This window comes from Muntiacus reevesi, chromosome 16, assembly GCF_963930625.1.
Source record: "Muntiacus reevesi chromosome 16, mMunRee1.1, whole genome shotgun sequence".
Taxonomy (NCBI): Eukaryota; Metazoa; Chordata; class Mammalia; order Artiodactyla; family Cervidae; genus Muntiacus; species Muntiacus reevesi.
This window is the reverse complement of record NC_089264.1, coordinates 43067189-43090838: the sequence shown is the minus strand read 5'-3', so window position 1 is coordinate 43090838 and position 23650 is coordinate 43067189. Positions and strand designations below refer to the sequence as shown.

Here is a 23650-nt window from a genome sequence, read left to right as displayed (position 1 = left end):
AAGGGCTTGTGCAAGTATCTAATTTAATACCAGTGCGCTACTGTCATTATTTATAGAGGAGGAAACTGACTCAGAGAACTAGAGTAATTTGTCTAAAGTCACACCGCTAATGATGGAGCTAGGACTTGAACTCAGGTAGTTTGTTTCCCAAACACCATACTTAACTACTAAGCTATATTGCCAGGGGATGTTGTGAAACTATTTAAGTCACTTATTCACAGAAAAAAGTTACTGAGCAATCTGCATCTTAGGTACTTTGCAAGGGTTCTTCACAGAGGAAGTGACATTTGAACAGAATTTTTAAGGAGTAGAGTTTCCATCGTCAGAAAAAGAATATAGGAAAGAACTCACCTGCGGTGCAGGAGACACAGGTTGGATCCCTGAGTCGAGAAGATCCCCTGGAGGAGGGCATGGCAACCCACTCCAGCATTCTTGCCTGGAGAATCCCATGGACAGAGGACCCTGGCGGGCTACAGTCCATGGGGTCACAAAGAGTCAGACACGAATGAAATAACAGCATGCACACACGCACATCCAGGCAGAAGGGAAAAAAAGAGAAGGGAATGCAGTCTGATGCGGGAATGGGGACGAGCCTGCAACCCTTGGAAGGAGGGATGGCAAATGGGTTTCGTCTTGCTTGCCAGCTCAGAGCAATGGGGGTGGCTACCTAGAGCACCGTGCTGAGAAGTATTCAGAGGCTGAGTCTGTGCTTAGTGAGATACGCCGTGGGGATTGAGTACCAGTGTCTGCCACAGGGGGCAGTGTGGAGTGGCCACACTTGAGCTTTTGTTCAGGTAGAGTCTCAAGTATGAGGTGGGCAGTTCAGGAAAGACTGGAAAGGCAAGTTGGGGCAACCCTTTGGAGTTCCTTAAATGCCATGCTCAGATGTAGCAAGCAGTTTGTTCTGCTTCCACCTGCTGCGTGCTCAGTCCAACTCTGTGACCCCATGGACTGTAGCCAACCAGACTCCTCTGTCCATGGCATCTCCAGGCAAGAATTCTGGAGTGGACCGTCCTGCCTGCCTCCAGGAACCTCTTATGTCTCCTGCACTGGTGCTTCCACCTAGATGAAGATTTTTCTGATTTTCCCTCTTAGGTCAGAAACTGGCCGTCTCCTTCTTCTCCACTCTCTTTTCCTGTCACTAAAAATTCATTCTCATTTTCAGACCCAATGGATTATAAGTAAGATTTCCTTATAACAAAATTTGTTTACAACAAAATCATGGAAGACTAAGTCAAATTTTGGAGACAGACTTTACGTGTCTCTGTGAAATTATCAGTTTATTCAGTGGAACAATTCAAGTTAATGATATGATGATGCTTTTTGTAATTATAAGAACTACAAATGTGACACTCTTAGAAACAAAAGAGACTTCTTTCTTTCCCCCAGGTAATCACTGTAGACTTGGGTTTTTCAGTAATACCATTAATGAATGCCTAGTGTCTGCATTGCCCGTTATGATTTTCAAGTCACTTTTTCCATGCACAGTGTCTCATTTAACTCTCATAAGAACCCTGGGGGAGGACAGTATTCTCATTCTCTTTTTACAGAGGAGACAATTGAGGCTCCGGGAACTTGTTTAATGGAGTCCAAGTTCTTGGTTCTTTCAACTTTGCTAAGCTGCTTCTCTGACATATGCTAACACAATTCCAACTCAGGTTCTAAATTAGAAGGAATACACTTTTTTCTAAGTTGAATTTTTACTGACATGAATCACACTGTTTTCCTCACCCACTGGACTTTGCCTCTTTGAAGTGGATTGAACCGCCGGGGCGCCCAGGGCAGGCAGGCCTTTGCATGTGGCAGGCTCCTTCTCCCTGCCTGCTGGAAATGCCCAGAGATGTTGTTCTTTTCTCTTGTAGCCAACAAAGGAATACATGTACCTGGTTAAAAAATTCAGAGAGTGTTAAAGGGTTTGGAAAAGTGAAAAGTGAAGTCACTCAGTCATGTCCTACTCTTTACAACCCCATGGACTGCAGCCTCCCAGGCTCCTCAGTCCATGGGATTTTTGAGGCAAGAGTACTGAAGTGGGTTGCCATTTCCTTCTCCAGGGGATCTTCCTGACTCAGGGACTGAGCCTGGGTCTCCTGCGTTGCAGGCGGACGGACGCTCTTCCCTCTAAGCCACCAGGGAAGCAAAATTCCTACCTGCCCCGCTCTTTTGGTCCTATTTCTTAGAGGCAAGCTCAATAACACTAGATTCTGTGTTTCCTTCCAGGGATGTTCTCTGTCCATATAATCGTTAGGCTGATAGACCCCTCTTTTCATACTCACATGGGAAGATACTAAAGATTCTGCTTTGCGCCCATTAACAATATGGCAGAAATTTTTTCTATGTCAGTACAGGAAACACGACCACATTCTTTGCAATAGCTCCCTAGCATTGCATTGCCTGACAGTCCATATTTATTTGCCCTGTCCTCTGCTGATGGTCATGCAGGTCATCTCTAGTCTTTTACTGTTAGCAACAAGGTTTCTGTAAGCACCTTTGTACGTGTATCTTTGTGCACACAAATAAATATGTTTGGAGGATAAATTTCTGGGAGTGGAATTTATTTATACTTAAGACTCCTAGTGTTGAATATCTTTTTTTTTCATTTATTTTTAAGTTGGAGGCTAATTACTTTACAATATTGTAGTGTTTTTTGCCATACATTGACATGAATCAGCCATGGATTTACATGTGTTCCCCATCCCGATCCCCCCTCCCGCCTCCCTCCCCTTCCCATCCCTCTGGGTCTTCCCAGTGCACCAGCCCCGAGCACTTGTCTCATGCATCCAACCTGGGCTGGTGATCTGTTTCAATGCTATTCTCTCAGAACATCCCACCCTCGCCTTCTCCCACAGAGTCCAAAAGTCTGTTCTGTACATCTGTGTCTCTTTTTCTGTTTTGCATATAGGGTTATCGTTACCATTTTTTAAAATTCCATATATATGCGTTGGTATACTGTATTGGTCTTAATCTTTCTGGCTCACTTCACTCTGTATAATGGGCTCCAGTTTCATCCATCTCATTAGAACTGATTCAAATGAATTCTTTTTAATGGCTGAGTAGTATTCCATTGTGTATATGTACCATAGCTTCCTTACCCATTCATCTGCTGATGGGCATCTAGGTTGCTTCCATGTCTCCTAGTGTTGAATATCTTATAGGCTTCCTTTGTCACTCACTTCATTGCCTAGTACCCTTTGCAGGGAGAAATTCCAACCTAAATTGTACTTGCTAGAAAGTAGAATTTTTTGTTCCCAGACTTTGGCTTTAAGGACAATAAAACTCCCAATCACCACTGCCTGTTTAGTGTCCTGTATTTGGAAAGTAGATTGAATTATCATCATTCTAACTTTACTTCTCTGGGTTGGAAAATCATAGCTTATTTTCCTCCAAGTTCCCCTTACAGACTTTTAGCCTCAGGAACATCTCCTGGAGAAGGAAATGGCAACCCACTCCAGTATTCTTGCCTGGAAAATCGCAGGGATAGAGGGATCTGGTGGGCTATAGTCCATGGGGTTGCAAAGAGTCAGACACATCTGAGCGACTAAACAACAACAAAACAATGAATTCTTTGCCTCAAGACTATCTCTAGAGAAAAGTGAAAGTGAAAGTCACTCAGGGGTGTCCGACTCTTTGCCACCCCATGGACTGTGGCCTGCCAGGCTCCTCTGTCCATGGAATTCTCCAGGCCAGAATACTGGAGCCGTTTCCTTCTCCAGGGGATCTTCCCAACCCAGGGATCAAACCCAGGTCTCTCCCTCCCTTTGCAGGCAATCCGTTATTGTCTGTGCCAGAACTTTTCCACAAAAGGACTGAGGACATCAGCTGCATCACTATGGTGTATTTGAAGCTCATCCTGAATAGGGCTTTGTTATGTAGAAACAGGAACTTCCCCAAAGCAGGTGTCCCTGTCAGGGCTCTGAGCATTCTGTTGAAATAGAGAATGGGCTGTGTAACCCCCCAGCCATCCCACTTAGAGTGATAACAGTTCAATTCAGTCACTCAGCTGTGTCCAACTCTTTGCATCCCCATGGACTGCAACACACCAGGCTTCCCTGTCCATCACCAACTCCTGGAGCTTGCTCAAACTCATGTCCATCAAGTCGGTGATGCCATCCAACATCTCATCCTCTGCATTCCCCTTCTCCTCCTGCCTTCAGTCTTTCCCAGCATCAGGATCTTACCCAATGAGTCAGTTCTTCGCATCAGTTGGCCTAAATATTGGAGCTTCGTCTTCAGCATCAGTCCTTCCAATGAATACTCAGGACTGATTTCCTTTAGGACGGACTAGTTTGATCTCCTTGCTGTCCAAGGGACTCTCAAGAATCTTCTCCAATGCCAGCTCAAAAGCATCAATTCTTTAGCACTCAGCTTTCTCTATAGTCCAACTCTCACATCCATACATGACTACTGGATAAATCATAGCTTTGACTATATGGACCTTTGTCAGCAAAGTATATGGATATTTGTTAGCAAAGTAATGTCTCTGCTTTTTAATACACTGTCTAGGTTGGTCATAGCTTTTCTTCCAAGGAGCAAGTGTCTTTTAATGTCATGGCTGCAGTCACCATCTGCAGTGATTTTGGAGCCCAAGAAAATAAATTCTCTCACTGTTTCCATTGTTTCCCCATCTATTTGCCATGAAGTGATGGGACCACATGCCATGATCTTAGTTTTCTTAATGTTGAGTTTTAAGCCAACTTTTTCACTCTCCTCTTTCACTTTCATCAAGAGGCTCTTTAGTTCTTCTTTGCTTTCTGCCATAAGGATGGTGTCATCTGCATATCTGAGGTTATTGATATTTCTCTCAGAAATTTTGATTCCAGCTGGTGCTTCATCCAGCCCGGCATTTCACATGATGTACTCTGCATAAAAGTTAAATAAGCAGGGTGATAACATACAGCCTTTCCCAATTTGGAACCAATCTGTTGTTCCATATCTGGTTTAACTGTTGCTTCTTGACCTGCATACAGATTTCTCAGGAGGCAGGTCAGGTTGTCTGGTATTCCCATCTCTTGAAGAGTTTTCCACAGTTTGTTGTGATCCACACAGTCAAAGGCTTTGGCGTAATCAATAAAGCAGTATATGTTTTTCTGGAATTCTCTTGCTTTTTCAATGATCGAGTGGATGTTGGCAATTTGATCTCTGGTTCCTCTGGCTTTTCTAAATCCAGCCTGAACATCTGGAAGTTCATGGTTCACGTACTGTTGAGGTCTGGCCTGGAGAATTTTGAGCATTACTTTGCCAGCGTGTGAGATGAGTGCAATTGTACGGTAGTTTGAACATTCTTTGGCATTGCCTTTCTTTGGAATTAGAATGAAAGCTGAACTTATCCAGTCCTGTGGCCACTGCTGAGTTTTCCAAATGTGATGGCATATTGAGTGCAGCACTTTCACAGCATCATCTTTTAGGATTTGAAATAGCTCAACTGGAATTCCACCACCTCCACTAGCTTTGTTCATAGTGATGCTTCCTAAGGCCCACTTGACTTCACATTCCAGGATGTCTGACTCTAGGTGAGTGATCACACCATCGTGGTTATCTGGGTCATGAAGATATCTTTTTTGTACAGTTCTTCTGTGTATTCTTGCCACCTCTTCTTAATATCTTCTACTTCTGTTAGGTCCATACCATTTCTGTCCTTTTTTGTGCTCATCTTTTTTTTAAATATCACTCAGGGTGATAGTCAAAACATTTAAGAAATAGTACGAGGTGGTGGGCCCAGGAAGGCTCCTGCAGGCACTGGCCCTGGTGCTGAACATCCTTACTGAGCCAGATTCTACTCTGAAGGGGAAGCCAGAGTGGATATTGTGTGTGTGTTGGGGCACATCATCTCAACAATATGGACATATTTCAGTATTTTAACAACCAGTATAGCCGCACATGGGCATGCCAGCTGAACATCAGCCTAGTTCTCTCTGGAAGGACTTGTGAGATGTGATGTGGTTTAATAACGAGCACATTGGTTTGCAGTGGGAGACCAGGTTTGAGTCATATCTGGGTCTCTTATTAGTTATATGACCTTTAACAAGACATGAACACTTCTCTTGTCTCCAAATGAAGGAGTTTCACCATGTTGAATCTAATGCTTCTTCTTGCTCTAAAATTTGAGGAAACAAATCAATAAAAGTGGCCAAAGGAGTGGGTTCCAAACTTGAACTGTTTCTATTGCATTTTGTGTTTATGTCACAATGATGCCTCTTCCCCATGTAACTTTCTCATTCAAGATTAGCCAAAGAAATGGATTTGGGGGAAGGATCTGAAAAAATAGACATATAATTTTTGACTTGAGGAGCATGGGGAACATTGTAGAATTATGGAACATGTTGGGTGAAAGAGACATAGATTCAGATCCTGATTTGGCCACAGCTGTGTTCATTTGTTCATTCATCCATCCACTCCCTAAATGTTTTTTGAGCCTCTATCATGTTTTGGCCACTGTTCTGGCTCTGAGGATGGATTAAAGAATGAAGTAAAGTCCTTGCTGTCTTGGAGCTTACATTCTATGTAAGCAATTAATTTAACCTCTTTGAGCCCATGTTTTGAACTCAAGTTTTCCCACCTGTAAATCCTTCAATAGGCAATGGCATTGTTACTGCTATTTCCCGTTTAATGCCTATGACAATCATCACAAATCAATTAAAGCACTCCAAGCAGCCAATCAGTTACTAGAGGATGTTGCTTATCCTGGGCTAATATTTTATGTTGATGCATTTTCTGTAGATGAATTCTCAAGTCTTTCCCTACTCCAACATTTTTCATTCTTACTTAGTTGTGTCTGACTCTTTGTGACCCCGTGGGCTATAGCCCACCAAGCTCCTCTGTCCATGGAATTTTACAGGCAAGAATAATGGGGTGGGTAGCCATGCTTTTCTCCAGGGGAATCTTCCCAACCCAGGGATCAAACCTGGGTCTCCCGCATTGCAGGCAGATTCTTTACTGACTGAGCCACCAGGGAAGCCTAGTTTTTCATTCTTTTTCATTATTTCTAATGAAATGGGAAGACAATATTGTACTGAGGGAAACTAATAGAACTCCAAATCATAGAACTATTATTAAAGCTACAGATTTTACAAGAAAACCATCATCACTTTGGTTTTGTTGGACACAAAAGATATGTGTTATTGTAAAATTATTTTAGATCTTTGGGTCTTAGATTTTCCCTCCACAGTCTTTTGCTGCAAGTTCTCCTATTCAACTAGCTTTACTTTGATCCCTGGATAAAGGAGAGGCTCATCAACATTCACTTTTGACTCCTTTCACTTTGGAAACCTCCTTTATGGAAACTCCTTTTACTGTAGTCAGGTGGGGCAGAGTCAAATCCTGCTCATTCTGATAAATTTTTCTACTATATACTAGATAACTCAACAGCAATCACCAGCAGAAGACCTCCCAGGGGTCTAACATGGCCAACTGGTCTCCTATGTTTTGCTCTCCACAGTGGAAGCCAGCCAAGTTTGGGTTGATATCAACGTCTTGGTCAGTTTTTTCCCCTGGATTCTGAAGACACCCTTGTAGTATTTCCATTTCTAATCCTCTTTCCCGGCTGCCATAACTGACCAGCATGTCCAATGTGCCCACATCGAGCTCAAATTGCAAAGAAAAAAGTTTGAAGTATTTCTGTTGGAATTAATAACTCCACCCTTTGGGTTTCTAAATGTATCTCTGAGACTATGAAAACATCGCTCTTATGATTTCCAAGTTATAATGAACTAGAGGTACCTCTTTATATAGTGAAGCATTTTTCCCCAATGAGGAATGAGAGCTGGGGTGTCCTCTATCCCAAGCTGAGGCTCCTATAATTTTTACCAATACTGTCATTTGGTAACTTGCCCAGAAGTCAACTCTTCCCTCTCTAAGAAGACCAGGAAAACAGATTATTGCCTCCATTTAAATAGACCTTTAGACCAAGGAGCATTTTAAGAAAGAGAAAAGATGATCTTTATTTCTAGGTTGAACTCAGTGAATTAATTTTTCTTTGCAGTGGAGTGGAGTATGGGAAGTAAAAAATCCATACTAACCTTGTAGACCTTAAGTACAGATGACATAACTCAGTTTTCCCTGTAAGATTTGTTACAGATACTCCTCTTTTCTAGAGCCACAGAACTCTCCTACATGTGCAAAGTAAAGTGGAAGACTCTCTAGTTTTTTTGTTTTTTGATTCTTTTTTAAAAATTAGTTATTTTTAATTGAAGGTTAATTGCTTTACGGTATTGTGTTGTTTTCTACCAAACATCAATATGAATCATCTATAGGTTTTCTCATGTCCCCTCCCACTCGAACATCCTTACCACCTCTCTCTCCATCCCACCCCTGTAGGTTGTTACCAAAGACTCTAGTTTTAAAGGGTATGGTGTTTTGCCTTAACAAAAGAAACCATTCATTATACACAATTCCACTCATTACACAACAATTTCAATATTTAATAGAAGATTATTTAACTTAATTGCAATATGCAGTCATTAAAAGAAAAGAAATAGAAGCAGTAGAGGGAAGTAGTGGCATATATATCCCCAAATTGGGCCGAAAGCTACATCCAGACTTGCACAGTGCTGGGAAGTCCTGAATGACAGCAATCTGCAGCCCTAGTTGGGAAAAGGGTCCTGGGCCGCGTGTTCACTCCGCAGGTAAGAGTTCAAATCGCAGTTTTCGTGGCTCTCACTTACAGCCTTAGGCTGCAAACTGATGTCATCATCGGTCTGCATGCAGAAATGCGGCTCTGGTTTTTCTTTAACTTTTACAATGCCCTTTGTTTCACCTTGTGAGTCAGAAGGCTTCTTAGGCCCCAAGTGAAAAAGTGAAAGTTGCTCAGTCGTGTCCGACTCTTTGCAACCCCATGGACTACACAGTCCATGGAATTCTCCAGGCCAGAATACCGGAGTGGGCAGCCATTCCCTGCTCCAAGGGATCTTCCCAACCCAGGGATCGAACCCAGGTCTCCCACATTGCAGGCAGATTCTTTACCAGCTGAGCCACAAGAGAAGCCCTAGGGGGCTCAAGAAATTCCAGGACCCACTCCTTTTCTTATCTAAAGTGCAACTTGACTTGCTGAAAAACTATATATATATATATATATATATATATACACACACACACATATTTAACAGCAGTATTGACCATAGTAAATGCTACTTAAGTGTTAACTGTTAGTATTACTGGAAAAGACCCTGATGCTGGGAGGGATTGGGGGCAGGAGGAGAAGGGGACGACAGAGGATGAGATGGCTGAATGGCATCACCGACTAGATGGGCATGAGTTTGGGTAAACTCCGGGAGTTGGTGATGGACAGGGAGGCCTGGCGTGCTGCGATTCACGGGGTCGCAAACAGCTGTACACGACTGAGTGACTGAACTAAACCGAACTGAACTGTTAGTATTATTACACAAATTCAAAATGCTTTTCATAGCAGAGACAGACAGGATGTAAGGTGGTTAAGCACATAGAATCTAAGCTGGAAACTTGAAATTTCATTCTGCTACTTGTTAGCTCTGTTACCTTAGGCAAGTTATCTTCTCTCTCTATACTGCAGGCTTCTCCTCTGTAGAGTGGGACTAACGAAGACTCCCCTTTGTAGGGTTGTATGGACATGAATTGAGATAGTTCTGTAGACTGCTTCTTGGGTGCCTGGCATATATTCAGTGTTTGTAAATGTTTGCTGATACTTTCAGACGATTCACTTAAATGTTTGATGGGAGCTAGGCATTAGGTTCCAGAAAGAATGTGATGTTGAAAGCCGTGTTTTTCTGGAAATAATTAAAAGGCAGCTGTCTTGCTGTTTACAGATGTGGTTACCCTCCTGGGATTTCTCTATGCCTCCAGTGGAGAAAACACAGGCATTGTGAAGAAGTTCCTGAGATTTCAGAATCGAGAGCTGGAGGCCACTCGACGCCAGCGGATAGATTACCCAGTGTAAGAAGGGGCTGGTGATGGGGGACCAGTGCGGCCATAGTGTTCTTTTTATCTGAGGACCAGGGCAGGCTGATCTGACTCACACACTTAGTCACTCAATCTTGTCTGACTCTTTGTGACCCCAAGGACGGTAACCCACCAGGATCCTCTGTCCATGGGATTTTTCAGGCAAGAAATACTGGAGTGGGTTGCCATTTCCTTCTCTAGGGGATATACCCGACCCAGGTATTGAACCTGCATCTCCTGTGTCTTCTGCATTGCAGGCAGATTTTTTACCCACTGAACCATCTGGGAAGTCTGGAGCAGGCTAGTGGACCCACTTAGGAGCACCTACCTCTGTATTTACGCTTTGAGGAAATGATGAGATCTACATAGCTTAGGCAGAATTGTGGACCCAGAAACTTCGATGCATTTGGAAATCATTCTCTCACTTAGCAATCCTCAGTTTGCCTGGGAATGACTGGTATGCCAGTCCTGGGAATGACCTAAGTAAGGGTGTCAGGTGTTGGAGCCTGAGGCTTTGCAAGGTGTCAGATGCAGCCAGCCACAGCCCTGCCAGATTGCAACCTTTGCTTTGCTTTTTCTGCCTTGGAAGATTGGATGAGCTGCTTGAAATCTCACAACTTCTGATCTCCTCCATTGATTTCAGCAAAACCCAGATATATATATTTTTTTCTTCTGCTGAATTGAAGATGCTGAAAATGGCTCATGGTTCACCTCAGACCGGATGGATTCAGCAGAGTGATTTAATTCTTCCCATGCTGCTGGCTGTAGAAAGATCTTGAGTCACTTTACTAAGCGTATGTTCTTGCTAAGCTTCCTTGTAATAACTTATCTTCATGAGCTTGCTCAGCTGGGTGGGTCAGGAGGGAGCTGTGTGGCACCATCTGTTTCTATATCTTATCACTGATTTGGAGGCCAGATTATAAAGCCCAGAATATTCTAATAGTCTAAGGTCTTGTTGGGATGAGTCCCCAAAGAAACTGCCACTGTAACCCAAACTGTGAATTGGTTTTTGGGGAAAGGGAGAGCATTCTCTGTACTGGTTTTGACCTTGATTCGTGTTTAACTCACAAAACACAATTGCTCTCAGCTCATCTTTAAACTGCTGGTCACTAGCACAATGTGTGACATCAAGCAAGTGTTCAAACAGCAAATATTTGTTGAATGTTTGGTGGATCACAAAGCTTGGCTAAAATATTTCCTTCTGAAGTTGACTACTGTTATTTTATCCTCACTTGGCAAATCACAGATGGACAGTGTATTTTTTTTCAACTAAAATAGCCTTTGTCCAGAAATGGAACAATTAGAGTAGTTGCTCCATATCGGTCAGCCAGAACTGTGATACCAAACAACCTCATGTGTGCATTAAAATAGCATCTCTGGGTCCTATTAGCATATGGCAATGCCAGTTGCAGATTATGACATGTTTCTGCCTTAGGGCTTTTATCTTTGAAAGAAACGAAATTGCTCAAAAAGCCCTAATTATGTTTTTTTTTTTAATCATTGAAATTAGAATAGCTTCTTATCAAATCACCTCTTATTAAAACCCAGATTTTTAATCTGTGTCTGGCTTTATAAGCCTTAATCAAGTATTCAAATGGCAGGTCCGTGTGATTCTCAAAAAGGCATAGGAAGAGTTTTTGGTGCAAGGTACAATGTCTGCTAGTTTTGTACAGTGACGCTTAACTCCTGTCTTTTGCAGTTACTATAACTACCTCCTTTGTTTCTAAAATCAAGCTTTGCAAGCGGATCTCCCAAGATGAGCACGAAGGCAAATTCATCCCTTCAATGGAAAAAAAGCAATTTACTTGGTCATTGTTAACTCTAATTACCTGTTCTTGGATGATATCAATCTGCAGAATTTTTTTTTCTCCTCACTCTTGCAGGTTTACTGTTTCATTGTGGCTTTATTTACTCCATTATTGCAAGGCCAATCTCTGTGGGATTCTGTACTTTGTTGATTCTAATGAGATGTACGGCACACCTTCTATATTTCTTACTGAAGAGGGTAAGTATGAAATAGAATCTTTAGAAAGATAGTGTGGCTTTCTTACACTCTGTCTTTTGACCGATATGTCTTTCTAGAATAAGGAATGTTGTTATTGTGGCAATGCAGTAAGAATGATGGTTTCCAAATATGGACTTCAAGTTCAACTTTTTCTGGAAGCTTAAAACAAACATTTTCAATACAGCAAATGCACTTAGGTGTTTTTTGTTGTTTTGTTTCGTTTTGCTTTTATTTAAAGGAAGAAGGAATGTGATCTAGTCATAGCTTTTTTGGAAAATCACTGAAAAGATATAGCCACTTTCTTCACTTCTAAGTATTCTCTGTCATTTTCACAAACTTTTGTTTTCCCTTTAGGCTACTTGCATATTCAAATGCATCTTGTCAAAGGAGAAGACCTTGCTGTAAAAACGAAATTCACCATACCTTTGAAGGAGTGGTTTCGCCTGGATATCTCTTTTAATGGCGGCCAGGTACCAAGAGCATGTTCCATCATGAATCATATCAGCACCGTCACTTAACTTAAGCATTGCTGTAAAGTCAGGGAGCTAGGAAATCTGCAAAAACAAATTTGTGGTAACTGATAAACTTTTACAACCATAACACTTTTTTTAAATAAAAATTTTATAGTTGGAAGCTTAAATCATAAGCATTCTATCCCATTTAACTAACTTTTAAAGTGCTTTTTTTTTTTTACTATATTGTGAATGAGTAAATAATACATCTAGCTATAAAACCACAATTGTGTAAGCAATTCAAGCCTTTTTTCCTAGCAAGATAGGCTTTGAGGAGATAAATGGTAAAACAGCCTTGGCCATATTTATATAGTGTTATCATATCTGCAACTTTTTTATAGGAAATATATTGGTTAGCTCAGTCAAGAAATGGTTTGACTGTTTTTGGCAGTGAAAACAATTGCTTGTGCTTGACATTAAACAAATAATAACCAACAAGCCTGAGTGATAATTCTGGTGAGGTGGACGTTCTTTATCTACTTTGTACTACAAAACACTGCACATAATAGTTTCAAGCACTTATAACACAGATTTTATGGATTATGGCAAATCTCTTGTTATTATTGAAGATAATTCCATTCCTTTATATTGTTATATATGATATTGGTATACTGCCTTTTTTCTGGTTACTTTCTCATCAGCTTTTCTTACTGATTTGTGATTTTCTGATAACGAAACTGGAAAAGACATTTTGTTTGTCTTCTGTGTTAGAGCATACACAGACCTCCCTTGGTGGTTGGGTTTATCACATTTCCTTTTTCTGAAGAGAAGAGAAATTGGGTCAGTCCTTGTAGCTTAACTGAGGAGAGTCTGTGAGATACTAGCTGGCATTTTTGATATGTTTGCTTCCTTAATGTTGTTAGGTGACATTGCTGCGGTCCGAGTTTTAGCGTCTCATTTGCATGAAGATTATGATGGCATTATAGCTTGGTTGCCACTTTCCCTTAAGGTCAGCTCAGTACCTCACGGCCCGTAGCTATCAAATCATCAGAGCAAATCACAGACCTTATTTTATACCTGCTGTATGCCAGGCACTATGATCAAGGAGCTTAGAGGCTATTTATGAAAGTCACATAGAGCAGGTAAAGGGGTGTCATGAGGTGAGCCTAATTGCCAAATGATTCATAGTCATTTGAGGAAGAGAGACATCCAACTTCATGCTGGGATGCTCAGGGAAGTTTTCCTAAAGAAGGTTCCTATGGATGGGGGACAGTTTAAAAGGAGAAACAAAGAGAGGATATTTTAGCCCATCATTGAATGCTCACTTCCAATTTCTTCTTGCCATGCAGCATGGTCATTGAAGTTTTTTAAACAGAGGAGTAAATCAAAGTAATCCTTTAACTAATGGCAGAGTATATGATTGGATAAAGCAGGAGAGAAGAGTTAGGAAAACCAGATGGAGTAGAAAGAAAAAAAAAAAGCTAGATTTTTTTTTTTAGTAGACATTCACCATTTGCCCTTTTTTCTTTGCATCCCATCTGCTCTCCCTGATACCCATAGGTTCCAAAATGATACTTAATTGTTTTTCTACAGAAAATCCAGCTCTATGGTAAGACCATTATATTCATTACTTTGACTAAATGGACACATTGGCCTATAGTAAATGGTTGATTTAGAAAAACAATTGGTCTGAGTCATTTTTTTCTCTGAAACAACATGGTGTCTATGGCTGAATTGGACTGCTTTATCTGGCTTAGCTTTTCTTTCAGAGACATGGTGTTGGAGCTGCATGTTTGAGAATCTAGTTAAGCCAGAATGTGTTTTCTGAACACTTGCTCTGTGGTAGCACTGGGGATTCAAAGAGCCCCCTAACCTTAAGGGCTTATGTTGTAGTCCAGACACGAGAAGAATGCATGACAGCTAACAACAGTCACGATGAAAACATTGTCACCACTGAAGTGATGGTGACGGTTCTTAGTGCTGAGGGAGAGCAAGCAAGTGGGAAGCTGTGATGTATGAAGAATGTTCATTCCCAGACTTGTTTTTCCCGCTAAGGCTCTCCTGGAATCACAAGTCCAGGTCAAGGACTCCTCGTAGTATCTTACACCTTTCTTTGTCTTTCTATGCAACAAGCTTTCAAGCACGAATTCACCGAAAGAATCTCTTGACCCAAAGTTTGGAAGTGTCTGCAACCCCCTGGGGGAAACTGCGTTAGAGATATTTTTATCATCTCAAGTCATTTGGAGAAATTAAATTTCTTAAGTCTCAAAATATACATAGGGTTAGTAAACTGCTCTTTTGTTTTTTTGCAGAAACTGATCAAACAAAAGACCATGAAGCATATTTTATGAGTAACTCATCCCCAGGACTGTATGTATGGTGTGGGGTCTGGAGGCATTACTAATCCTTGTGTATTTTTCCCAACATAGATAGTAGTAACCACCAGCAGTGGGCAGGATTTGAAAGACTACCATAATCAGACCATTAGGTAAGTGTGGCTTCTCATTTGTGTCAAAATTTTCTGGATGAGGGTGAAGGAACCTTCCTGTGTTAGCCTAGCACCCTAATGTTATTCCTACCCCATCTGATTCAGCTTTTCCAAGCATGGATTGTAACTAGTCTGCCTTGAAGTTAATCTTTGTACTTTTTTTTTTTTTTTTTTTTAAAGCCCACAAACTCTCCTTGTTTTCCCCACAACCTTCTTTCTTTTTTTTTTTTTTTTTTTTCCCTAGCAAGAGAAACTAGTTCTGTCTCCAGATCTCATTGTAAATTCTTCCTTTCATAGCTCTGCATAATTTGTGTTCTTTGAAAATTATCGTTCACAAAGGATTCTAGAAAGCAAATCAAAGTATTAATGTTGCTTATTGGGAGGGGTTGATAACTTTGACTTAGTGTAAAACATAAAAGCAGACAGCCTACATATTTATGTTTATAATCTAAATTTTAAATGTATGTAACTATTGATATTGGGCTAACTTTTCATCTTTACATAATCATTCTCTACAAGAGTTACAGAAACTGAGAATTGGGTCTTTTTCTTTGTATGTCATAATTTTAACTTGCTTCTGCATCCCGGATTCAGAGTGGGTTTTATAGTGGTAGAGCCATGGGGAATGTGTTCTTTGGAACTCAGGATACCTCATCATGGCACCGTAAAAGGAAGAATTTGCAATGAGATCTGGAGACAGAAATAGTTTGTTCAGTTGCTCAGTCATGTCCAACTCTTTTGAGACCCCATGGACTGTAGCCTACCAGGCTCCTTTGTCCATGGGATTTTTCAGGCAAGAATACTGGAATGGGTTGCCATGCCCTCCTTCATAGGATCTTCCCGATCCAGAGACTGAACCTACACCTCCTGCATTGGCAGGCGGATTCTTTACCACTAAGCCTCCTGGGAAGCCCCTGTATATATGTGTGTGTGTGTGTGTGTGTGTGTGTGTGTGTAAAACAGAAACAAAAATTAGTAGCTTTGTATTTTGTATGTATAATTTTTAAAAACTTACCAGAGGAATTCCCTGGCACTCCAGTGGTTAGGACTCTGGACTTCCTCTGCACCAGAGTGAGAATCAGTCCCTGCACCAGGGACAGAATCAGTCCCTCATCTGGGAATTAAAATCCCGCCTGCTGTGTTGTATGCCCAAAAGAAAAAAAAAGAAAATCAGGACTGTTGGGCACTTTGGCTGAGGAGTGGCAGAGTGGTTCATTCCTTCATCCTTTAGTCATTTCACAACACCAAGCATAAAACTGTCTCTCCAAACAGGCTCTGATCACTCAGAGTCCCTGAGCAGTCCAAATTTTCTTGGAAACCAATTATTAAAGAAAGGAAAGCAAAGAGGGCTGATGACAGCAGAATAGGGATCATACACTCTACTTTCCTCCCCCACCATTTCTCTTTACATTTAAATCAAACAATTATTTCAGGCCCTGGGCACATAGAACAATTCTTAGGTCCATGACCAGATTAATGGATTAGAGTTACCGAGAGAGGCTAAAGCAGTGGTATTCCTTAACTTACAAAGAGAAAGTCAGGGGTGACTGGATGGCAATATTGAAGCACAAGGGCCAAGATCTTAGGACAGAGCAGAAGTCCCAAGGGCACCAGATGGATTTAGACCAGTCAGGAAGAATTCAATAGATAGGAGTTTTGTTATATAACGGGCGACCACAGGCTCTTCTATGAAGACTTTGAGAATAGGAAAGTCAGGGAGTTTACTCTGGAGAGACAGATGATGGGTGGCCCCTTTGGAAATCTCTTCAAGCGCCCTGTTCTGCCCCAGAAATGTTTCTTAAAATTTATTTATTTATTTATGTATTTTCGGCGGTGCTGGGTCCTCGTTGCTGCGTGGACTTTCTCTAGTTACGGCGAGTGGGGGCTACTCTCTAGCTGCAGCACTCGGGCATCTCATCTCGCTGGCCACTCTTGTTGTGGAACACAGGCTTTGGGATGCCTGGGCTCAAAACCTGGTGCACAGCTGCCTGTGGCACGTGGAATCTTCCTGGACCCGGGAGCAAACCTGTGTCCTTTGCGTTGGCAGTTGGATTCTTAACCACTGGACCACCAGGGAAGTCCTGACCCAGAAATTAAGAGTTTGCATTTCAGGATGTAGAGTCTAAAATAATACCTGCCCTTTCTCCCCTGACACCCATTTCCAACCTCAGACACTTTTGACAACCAAGTGAATTTCATAAGCTTTTTTTTTTTTTTCATTTTCTATGTCAAGGCTTCCTTTCTTTTTAAATCCCCAAAATGTGGCTGCTGACATGAGTGGATGAATCACAGTAAGATCCTGAGCTAGGACCGGGGTAAGGCGAGGAGGGCACGTTCCACGTAAAATTTAAGGAAGCCCTCCAAAACTTAGTGATTATGTTATTTTGCCAAGGCTGCCAGAACAAGTACCACAAACTGAATGACTTGTGCTAAGTCACTTCAGTCGTGTCCGACTCTTTGCGACCCCCTGGACTGTAGCCTGCCAGGGTCCTCTGTCCATGGGATTCTCCAGGCAAGAATACTGGAGTGGGTTGGCATGCCCTCCTCCAGGGGATCTTCCCATCTCAGGGATGGAACCTGTGTCTCTTATGTCTCCTGCAATGGCAGGAGGGTTCTTTACCTCTAGCATCACCTCTTTAAGCAAGAGAAATTTATTGCCTCTCAGTTCTAGAGGTTGGAGGGCCAAGATCTAGGTGTTGGCAGAGCCACGCTCTCTCTGCAGGCTCTAGGGAAAGAGCTGTTCTAAGCTTCTCTCTAGCTTCTAATAGTTCCTTGGCTTGTGGCAGCATAACTCCAATCCTCACATGACATTTTCCCTGTGTGTCTGTCTTTGTCCAAATTTCCACTTTTTCTAAGGTTTACCAATCATACTGGATTAAAGTCCACCCTATTCTAGCACGATCTCATCTTAGCTAACTATATCTGCAATGACCATATATCCAAATAAGGTCCTATCCATACTGGGGGTTCAGATTCAGCATATGCATTTTACAGGGGGCACAATTCAACTCATAACAATCTTCATAATAAATAACATTTAACACTGTGTTTTAAAAATCAGGATTAATGTAAAGAATCCTTGATGCACAAATAACAGATTTTTCTTTAATATTTATTTGGCTGGGCTAAGTCTTAGTTGTGGCACGTGGGATCTTTTTAGTTGCTACATGTGAGATCTAGTTCCCTGACCAGGAATTGAACCCAGGCCCTCCACGGTGGAAATACAGAGTCTTAGCCACTGGGCCAGCAAGAGCATTCACAAAATAACAAAATTTTAAGTAAAGACAGAACCAGTATGATCACATAGGATTCCAGAGTTCAAGACTGATGTTCAGGTACATACCAACTCAACATCCCAGTGAAAGCTTTGAAATGGTTCCTTACTTGGGCATACTGGCAGTATCCAGGCCCAAGACTGCCCCTCACCACCATCTCAGCTGCTCATCCTATACCCCTGGGGTACCCCCACTACCACCACCATCAATAGAACAACTAAAGAGTTAATCTTGGGTCCACCTGGGATTCCTGTGGTTAGATATTTTTGAAATATTATTTACCAGAGAGATTTCAGAATGGGCCAAGTCAGTACACTTTACGCATCAAATATTTCAGGTGTTTACAGGTGTTCCAACAAAAGTCTCTTAATCTTCCTTTTATTTGTTCTCATAATGTAAACACAATGATAGCTGTTATCCTGCAAAAGTGGTGTAGGAAGATCAGTAATTAAGTGCTGAGAAGTACAGTCCTGCCCTGCATGAAAAGCTGCAGTGACAATTGCAGACCTGTCTGCTGTTGAATTCATTCATCCATCCACTTATCCATCCAGTATATATTCATTCATCCAACTTATTCACCACATGCCTGACACAGTGCTGGATTCTGGGAATAAAACAATGAACAAGAATCCAATCCGTCCCTGCCTTTGTGGAGCTAAAAATTCTAGCGCGGGGAAGACAGGTTTTAAACAATTATATTCGAAGTCACACTTAAGATGAGAATTACTTTGAGGGGTAAGAGGCTCATTTGAGGCTCTAAGTTCCCCTGCTATGGAACGCTGGAGCCAAAGCTGTTCCCTAATTTTGAGCGAAGCCTATTTAGTGATGGAGGCAATCCTTTCCCACTGCCGGTTGCTTCACAGTAATAAACCAGGGCACTCTCCTATGTCCAGATAAGAGTAAAGATAGCTTGCCAGCGTGTCTGATGCTTGCGTGCAGAAAGGACAGGCTTGGGTTTTCGAACCATCTAGCTCAGCTTTTATGTCAGCAAAATTGATGACCATCAAACAATGCACAGTGCAAGGAATTTCTTACAATCTCGATGCAGCCACTGAGAATGTTACAGAAGAAAAATGTGGAGGGAGATGGAACTGAAAGGATCTATTAGTTGTATTATAATAATGACAAAAAATTACAATCTGGTACCATAGGGATAAAGTAATTTATTGATTAATTGAGAATTCAGTTAAAGCAAAGATCCATAGAAATATTCCATAAGCATTTTATTTTAATTGAAGCAATGGATATGTACATTCATTTGCCAGTCTTTCTAGTTACAGCCTTGCCTTTGAGTATGGATCTACTGATTGGAGTTTCGTGTGATCTTTCTGGCATAAACGGTACCCAATTTCTGTTTCTTCCAAATGAAAAGAAAACAAAGACACTTGTGAAACCATCGAAGCCCAAGATTCATCAAGATTTCTTCAGTTTCTTTTCTCAGCCTTTTCCAGCTGTCCTAATTCCATAAGAGCTTTTTTAGTAACCATTCTTTACTGAGTCTACCCAAAATATTCAACTTAATTTTTAAAGAATGAACATCTCTTTCTTCTCCATGCTTTTGGGATTACATAAGATTTAATTACATTGCAGGGTTACAATGACCAAACAGGTTTGGGAACAAACACATCTTACTCTTGGTAAGCATGAAAAAAGTGAAAGTGAGTGAGAGGTTTCCCTGTTGGCTTGGACGGTGAAGAATCTACTTGCAGTGCAGGAGACAAGGGTTTGGTCCCTGGGTCAGGAACAAGGAGACAAGGGTTTGATCTGCTTGCAGTGCAGGAGACAAGGATTTGATCCCTGGAGGAGGAAATGGCAACCCACTCCAGTTTTCTTGGCTGGGAAACCCCATGGATAGAGGGGCCTGGTGGGCTACAGTTCATGGGGTCCCAGAGTCTGACCTGACTGAGCAACTGTCACTTTCTCATATCTTACTCTTGGTAAGCATACAACTCAACAAATGGCAGCAAAAGTACGAGAGTGGACTAAGTTAATAATAGTAACTGTAGTTAATGGTTATGGTGCCTACTATGTGCCAGGCATCGCTATAAATGCTTTGTTTAAATGCTAATTTCTCCCGGTGACCTTGTGCGTGCGTGCATGCCAAGTCACTTCAGTTGTGTCCGACTCTGTGCAGCCCTGTGGACTGTAGCCCGCCAGGCTCCTGTGTCCCTGGGGATTGTCCGGGTAAGAGTACTGGTGCGGGTTGCCATGCCCTCCTCCAGGGGATCTTCCTGACCCAACACTGAACCCACATCTCTTATGTCTCCTGCATTGGCACATTCTTTACCACTAGTGCCAGCTGTAGGTAGGTGCTAATATTGTCTTCATTTAAAAATGAGAATATGAGGGTTCCAGAGAGTAACCTCAGCTGGCTAGTATCCATTATGTTGCAGGGATGCGCCATGAGGTGAGCTGGTGAGCTGGTTAAGCAGAGTTCTGTCATGAAAGCTTCTACTTCACAAGTGTTGCTTCACGTCCATCAAGTGCTGGTATTACCTCCTCATGAGGGTAGTTGGAATGTTCAAATCTCTCAAGGGTCTTAAGAAGCAGGATCAGTTCACCACTCTCATAATAACTTTGTGGTCCTGCCTTTAAAAAAGAAGAAGAAGAGACCATAATCTTCTCAGGACCCTTCAATCCTAAGATTCTGGAAAAAGAAATAGCAGGCAATAAAGCATTTCTTTTCCACATTAGTTGCCTTTGCAGAAAGCTGATTTCTAAGGGTTCCCTCTGGCCGCCATAGGGTGATGCTGTCACTGCCCATTTCTTCACCCTTATGTCTTCCTTCCAGCCAGGAGTACCTGCTCAGGGTCGGGTTTCTGGCTGACAGTCTGCCCATCCTCTCTCCTGGGATGACCCCGGGTGGCCTGGCTTCTGTCCCAACCACTGGTGGCCGCTCCGTCCCGTCTGCTTCACCCTGGCCCCTTGCTCCTGGCAGCCTGCCTGACGAGCTGTGTCCTTCCCTTCCGCTGCCATCTGCCCTCCCTGGCGCCTTTGTCTCTGCCTGGCTTCTCACTTGATGCCTGCCTTGACCCCCCCTTGCTGTTCGCATATGCTCCTATGACACCTTGTCCACCCACGCCTATTTTACTTTCTCAGTTGGTAGTAAATGTGCATGGTAGAGAAACCAAAGCTATATGAAAAGGTCTATAGTTGGATATTTTGCTTCTGTCTCTGCCCCCATCCACTCCATCCCCTAACCCTCATGCCAGGGGGAAATACTTTTTATTAGTTTCTTATATCTCTCTCTCCAGAGTTTTTGCAAATGCAGATACAAAACAATCCATTCTTCTCTTTCTTGGATAAAATGTATATGTATTGCTCTGCTCTTAACATTTTTATCTTTTTCACTTAACAGTGTATTTTAGATATTTCTCCAGAGCTTTTTGTTCTTTTTTAAACTATGTAATAGAAGAGCTCATGCCTAAGACCCATTGAATGGTGTGGGTACCAGTCCTTACTGACAGACACCTGGACTTTTCCAGTCTTTGGTGGATGTAAACAACGCTGCCAGGAACAGCTTTGTGCATTTTATTCATGTCAACCCATTTTCCTCCTCTATTTTCCTTCCTGATCCTTTGAGTCTTTCAAGACAAAGTAGACTTCCAACATGTCATCTGTGCTGACCTCTTATCTTTGGCCAAGTCCTTTGACCTTGCTATGGCCTCCTTCTCCTAACTCTGAATTTGACCTTGGTTCTTATCTAATAGGGTGTGTTTTTATTTTTCTCACATTCACCTTCTTCACCTCAACAAATTTTCTTTTTTTCTTTTAGAGTAAAATATTTCTATTTAAGATTAGCAATTGCACATAAACCCAGTGATTCTAAACAGTTTCACCAATATCAATAGTTGGCATGTATTGGATATCTGTGGTAGGCAAGGCACTTTGCTATTAATAGATGCTGTATGTTTTCAGTAAAGAATTTGCCTGCAATTCAGGAGACCTGGATTCAATCCCTGGGTCAGGAAGATTCTGTGAAGAAGGGAATGACTACCTACTCCAGTATTCTTGCCTGGAGAATTCCCTGGACAGAAGAGTCTGGTGGGCTACAGTCCATGGGTTTGCAAAGAGCCAGATATGACTGAGTGACTAACACTTTTCCTTTCACTTTCATTGAATATTTATGGTGGGCAAGGCACTTAGCTATTAATAGATGCTGTATGTTTTGTCTTTGCATCTACTTGATTAGAGGAATTATCTATAGAGGAATTATCATTTTTACTAATGAGAAGCCTCAATCTCAGAGAGGTTAAGCAACTGATCCAAGGTCACACAGCTGGTAAATACCAGAGTTGGGATCTTAGCTCAAGCATGCCTGACCCCACCATCATCTCATCTTCTTGAATTCAGAGTAAAGGGTTTGTGGAAATTTGGGGTTTTAAATTTAAGGAGGGTCAATCAAAGAGTCTTTTAAAAAATCTGTTCAAACCCAGAGCTCTCTTAATCCTTTGTACTTTTCTAGCTTCCGTGAGGATTTTCATTATAATGACACCTCTGGGTACTTCATTATTGGAGGGAGCAGGTACGTGGCCGGCATTGAAGGGTTTTTTGGACCTCTGAAGTACTATCGCCTCCACGCTCTGCACCCTGCACGGGTAAGCCCGGGGGACCAAGGCGTATTCGGGTGCTTGTGGGTGATGGGCGGGTGGCTCAGGAACATGGAACCCAGTCCAGTGCAAACAAAAGATTTATCCATGCCAGACCTCGCATCGGCTCTGTCACCAAACATAGTTAATATTGAGGCTTCCCCCCACTGCAAACGCGATAATAGATTTTTGTTAACGTTTGGTTCATTTAGTACTCATAAAATGGAAACCATTTACTTCCTCTGTTTTAATAACTAGTAACTTAATTATAGAGTCGATTTTTATCAGGCTGTTGCCTATCCAGTGATTAAGCTAATGAAAGGAGAGAAGCTTAGTTATTTGGTAAAACTTCTTTTATATGCTATTATTTAAAGTATCAGAAGAGGAGACACTCCAGCAAATTAGACTCTTGGTTCTGCATACTGCTTTCTCCAGAAACAGGCCTTCAGCCCATACTGGGTGGGGTGAACTGCGGTGGCAGAGATCACAGAGGGCCTTGTAGTCAGAATTGAATTCTCAAGTCCAAAACCCACCCACGGATAGAATGGAATTGTCTGTCTCCAGGCCAGCTCCCGCAGGGCTAGCAGCTAGAGGAGGGCTGTCCCACATGGGAACCTTCACCCTGGTTGCTTTTTGTGCTTTGGTAAGGAGATCGCGTGATACCTGAAAAAGGAATATTTGTTTTTCATTCTCATGTGGAGTTTGTTCTGGGAAAATCAGGAATTACTAGGTAAAATCAGTTAGGAAAAATGGGGCACCTTATGGCCCATGGGTCATCTTAGAGCCTCTGCTGAGAAATCTCTAAAAGAGGAAAAAAGTGAAATTCATTTGTGCAACCAGTACTTATTAAGCACCTACTATGTGCCAGGCTCTATGCAAGATGCTGAGGCATCCAAGATGAATTAAGTTGGTGAATTTCAAACTTTTTTTTGAAG

The 23650-nt window shown here is 41.9% G+C and overlaps 1 protein-coding gene across 2 annotated transcripts in view; it reads left to right on the top strand.

Moving 5' to 3' along the window:
- SEL1L3 (SEL1L family member 3) overlaps positions 1 to 23650 on the top strand; it is a 108122-nt gene that overhangs the window by 21673 nt on the left and 62799 nt on the right. For both annotated transcript variants that reach the window (XM_065907211.1, XM_065907210.1), the window contains exons 3-7: positions 9774 to 9900; positions 11790 to 11911; positions 12266 to 12381; positions 14793 to 14851; positions 22592 to 22724. In XM_065907211.1, the coding sequence (XP_065763283.1) occupies positions 9774 to 9900; positions 11790 to 11911; positions 12266 to 12381; positions 14793 to 14851; positions 22592 to 22724 (557 nt within the window). The remainder of the gene's footprint in view (positions 1 to 9773; positions 9901 to 11789; positions 11912 to 12265; positions 12382 to 14792; positions 14852 to 22591; positions 22725 to 23650) is intronic.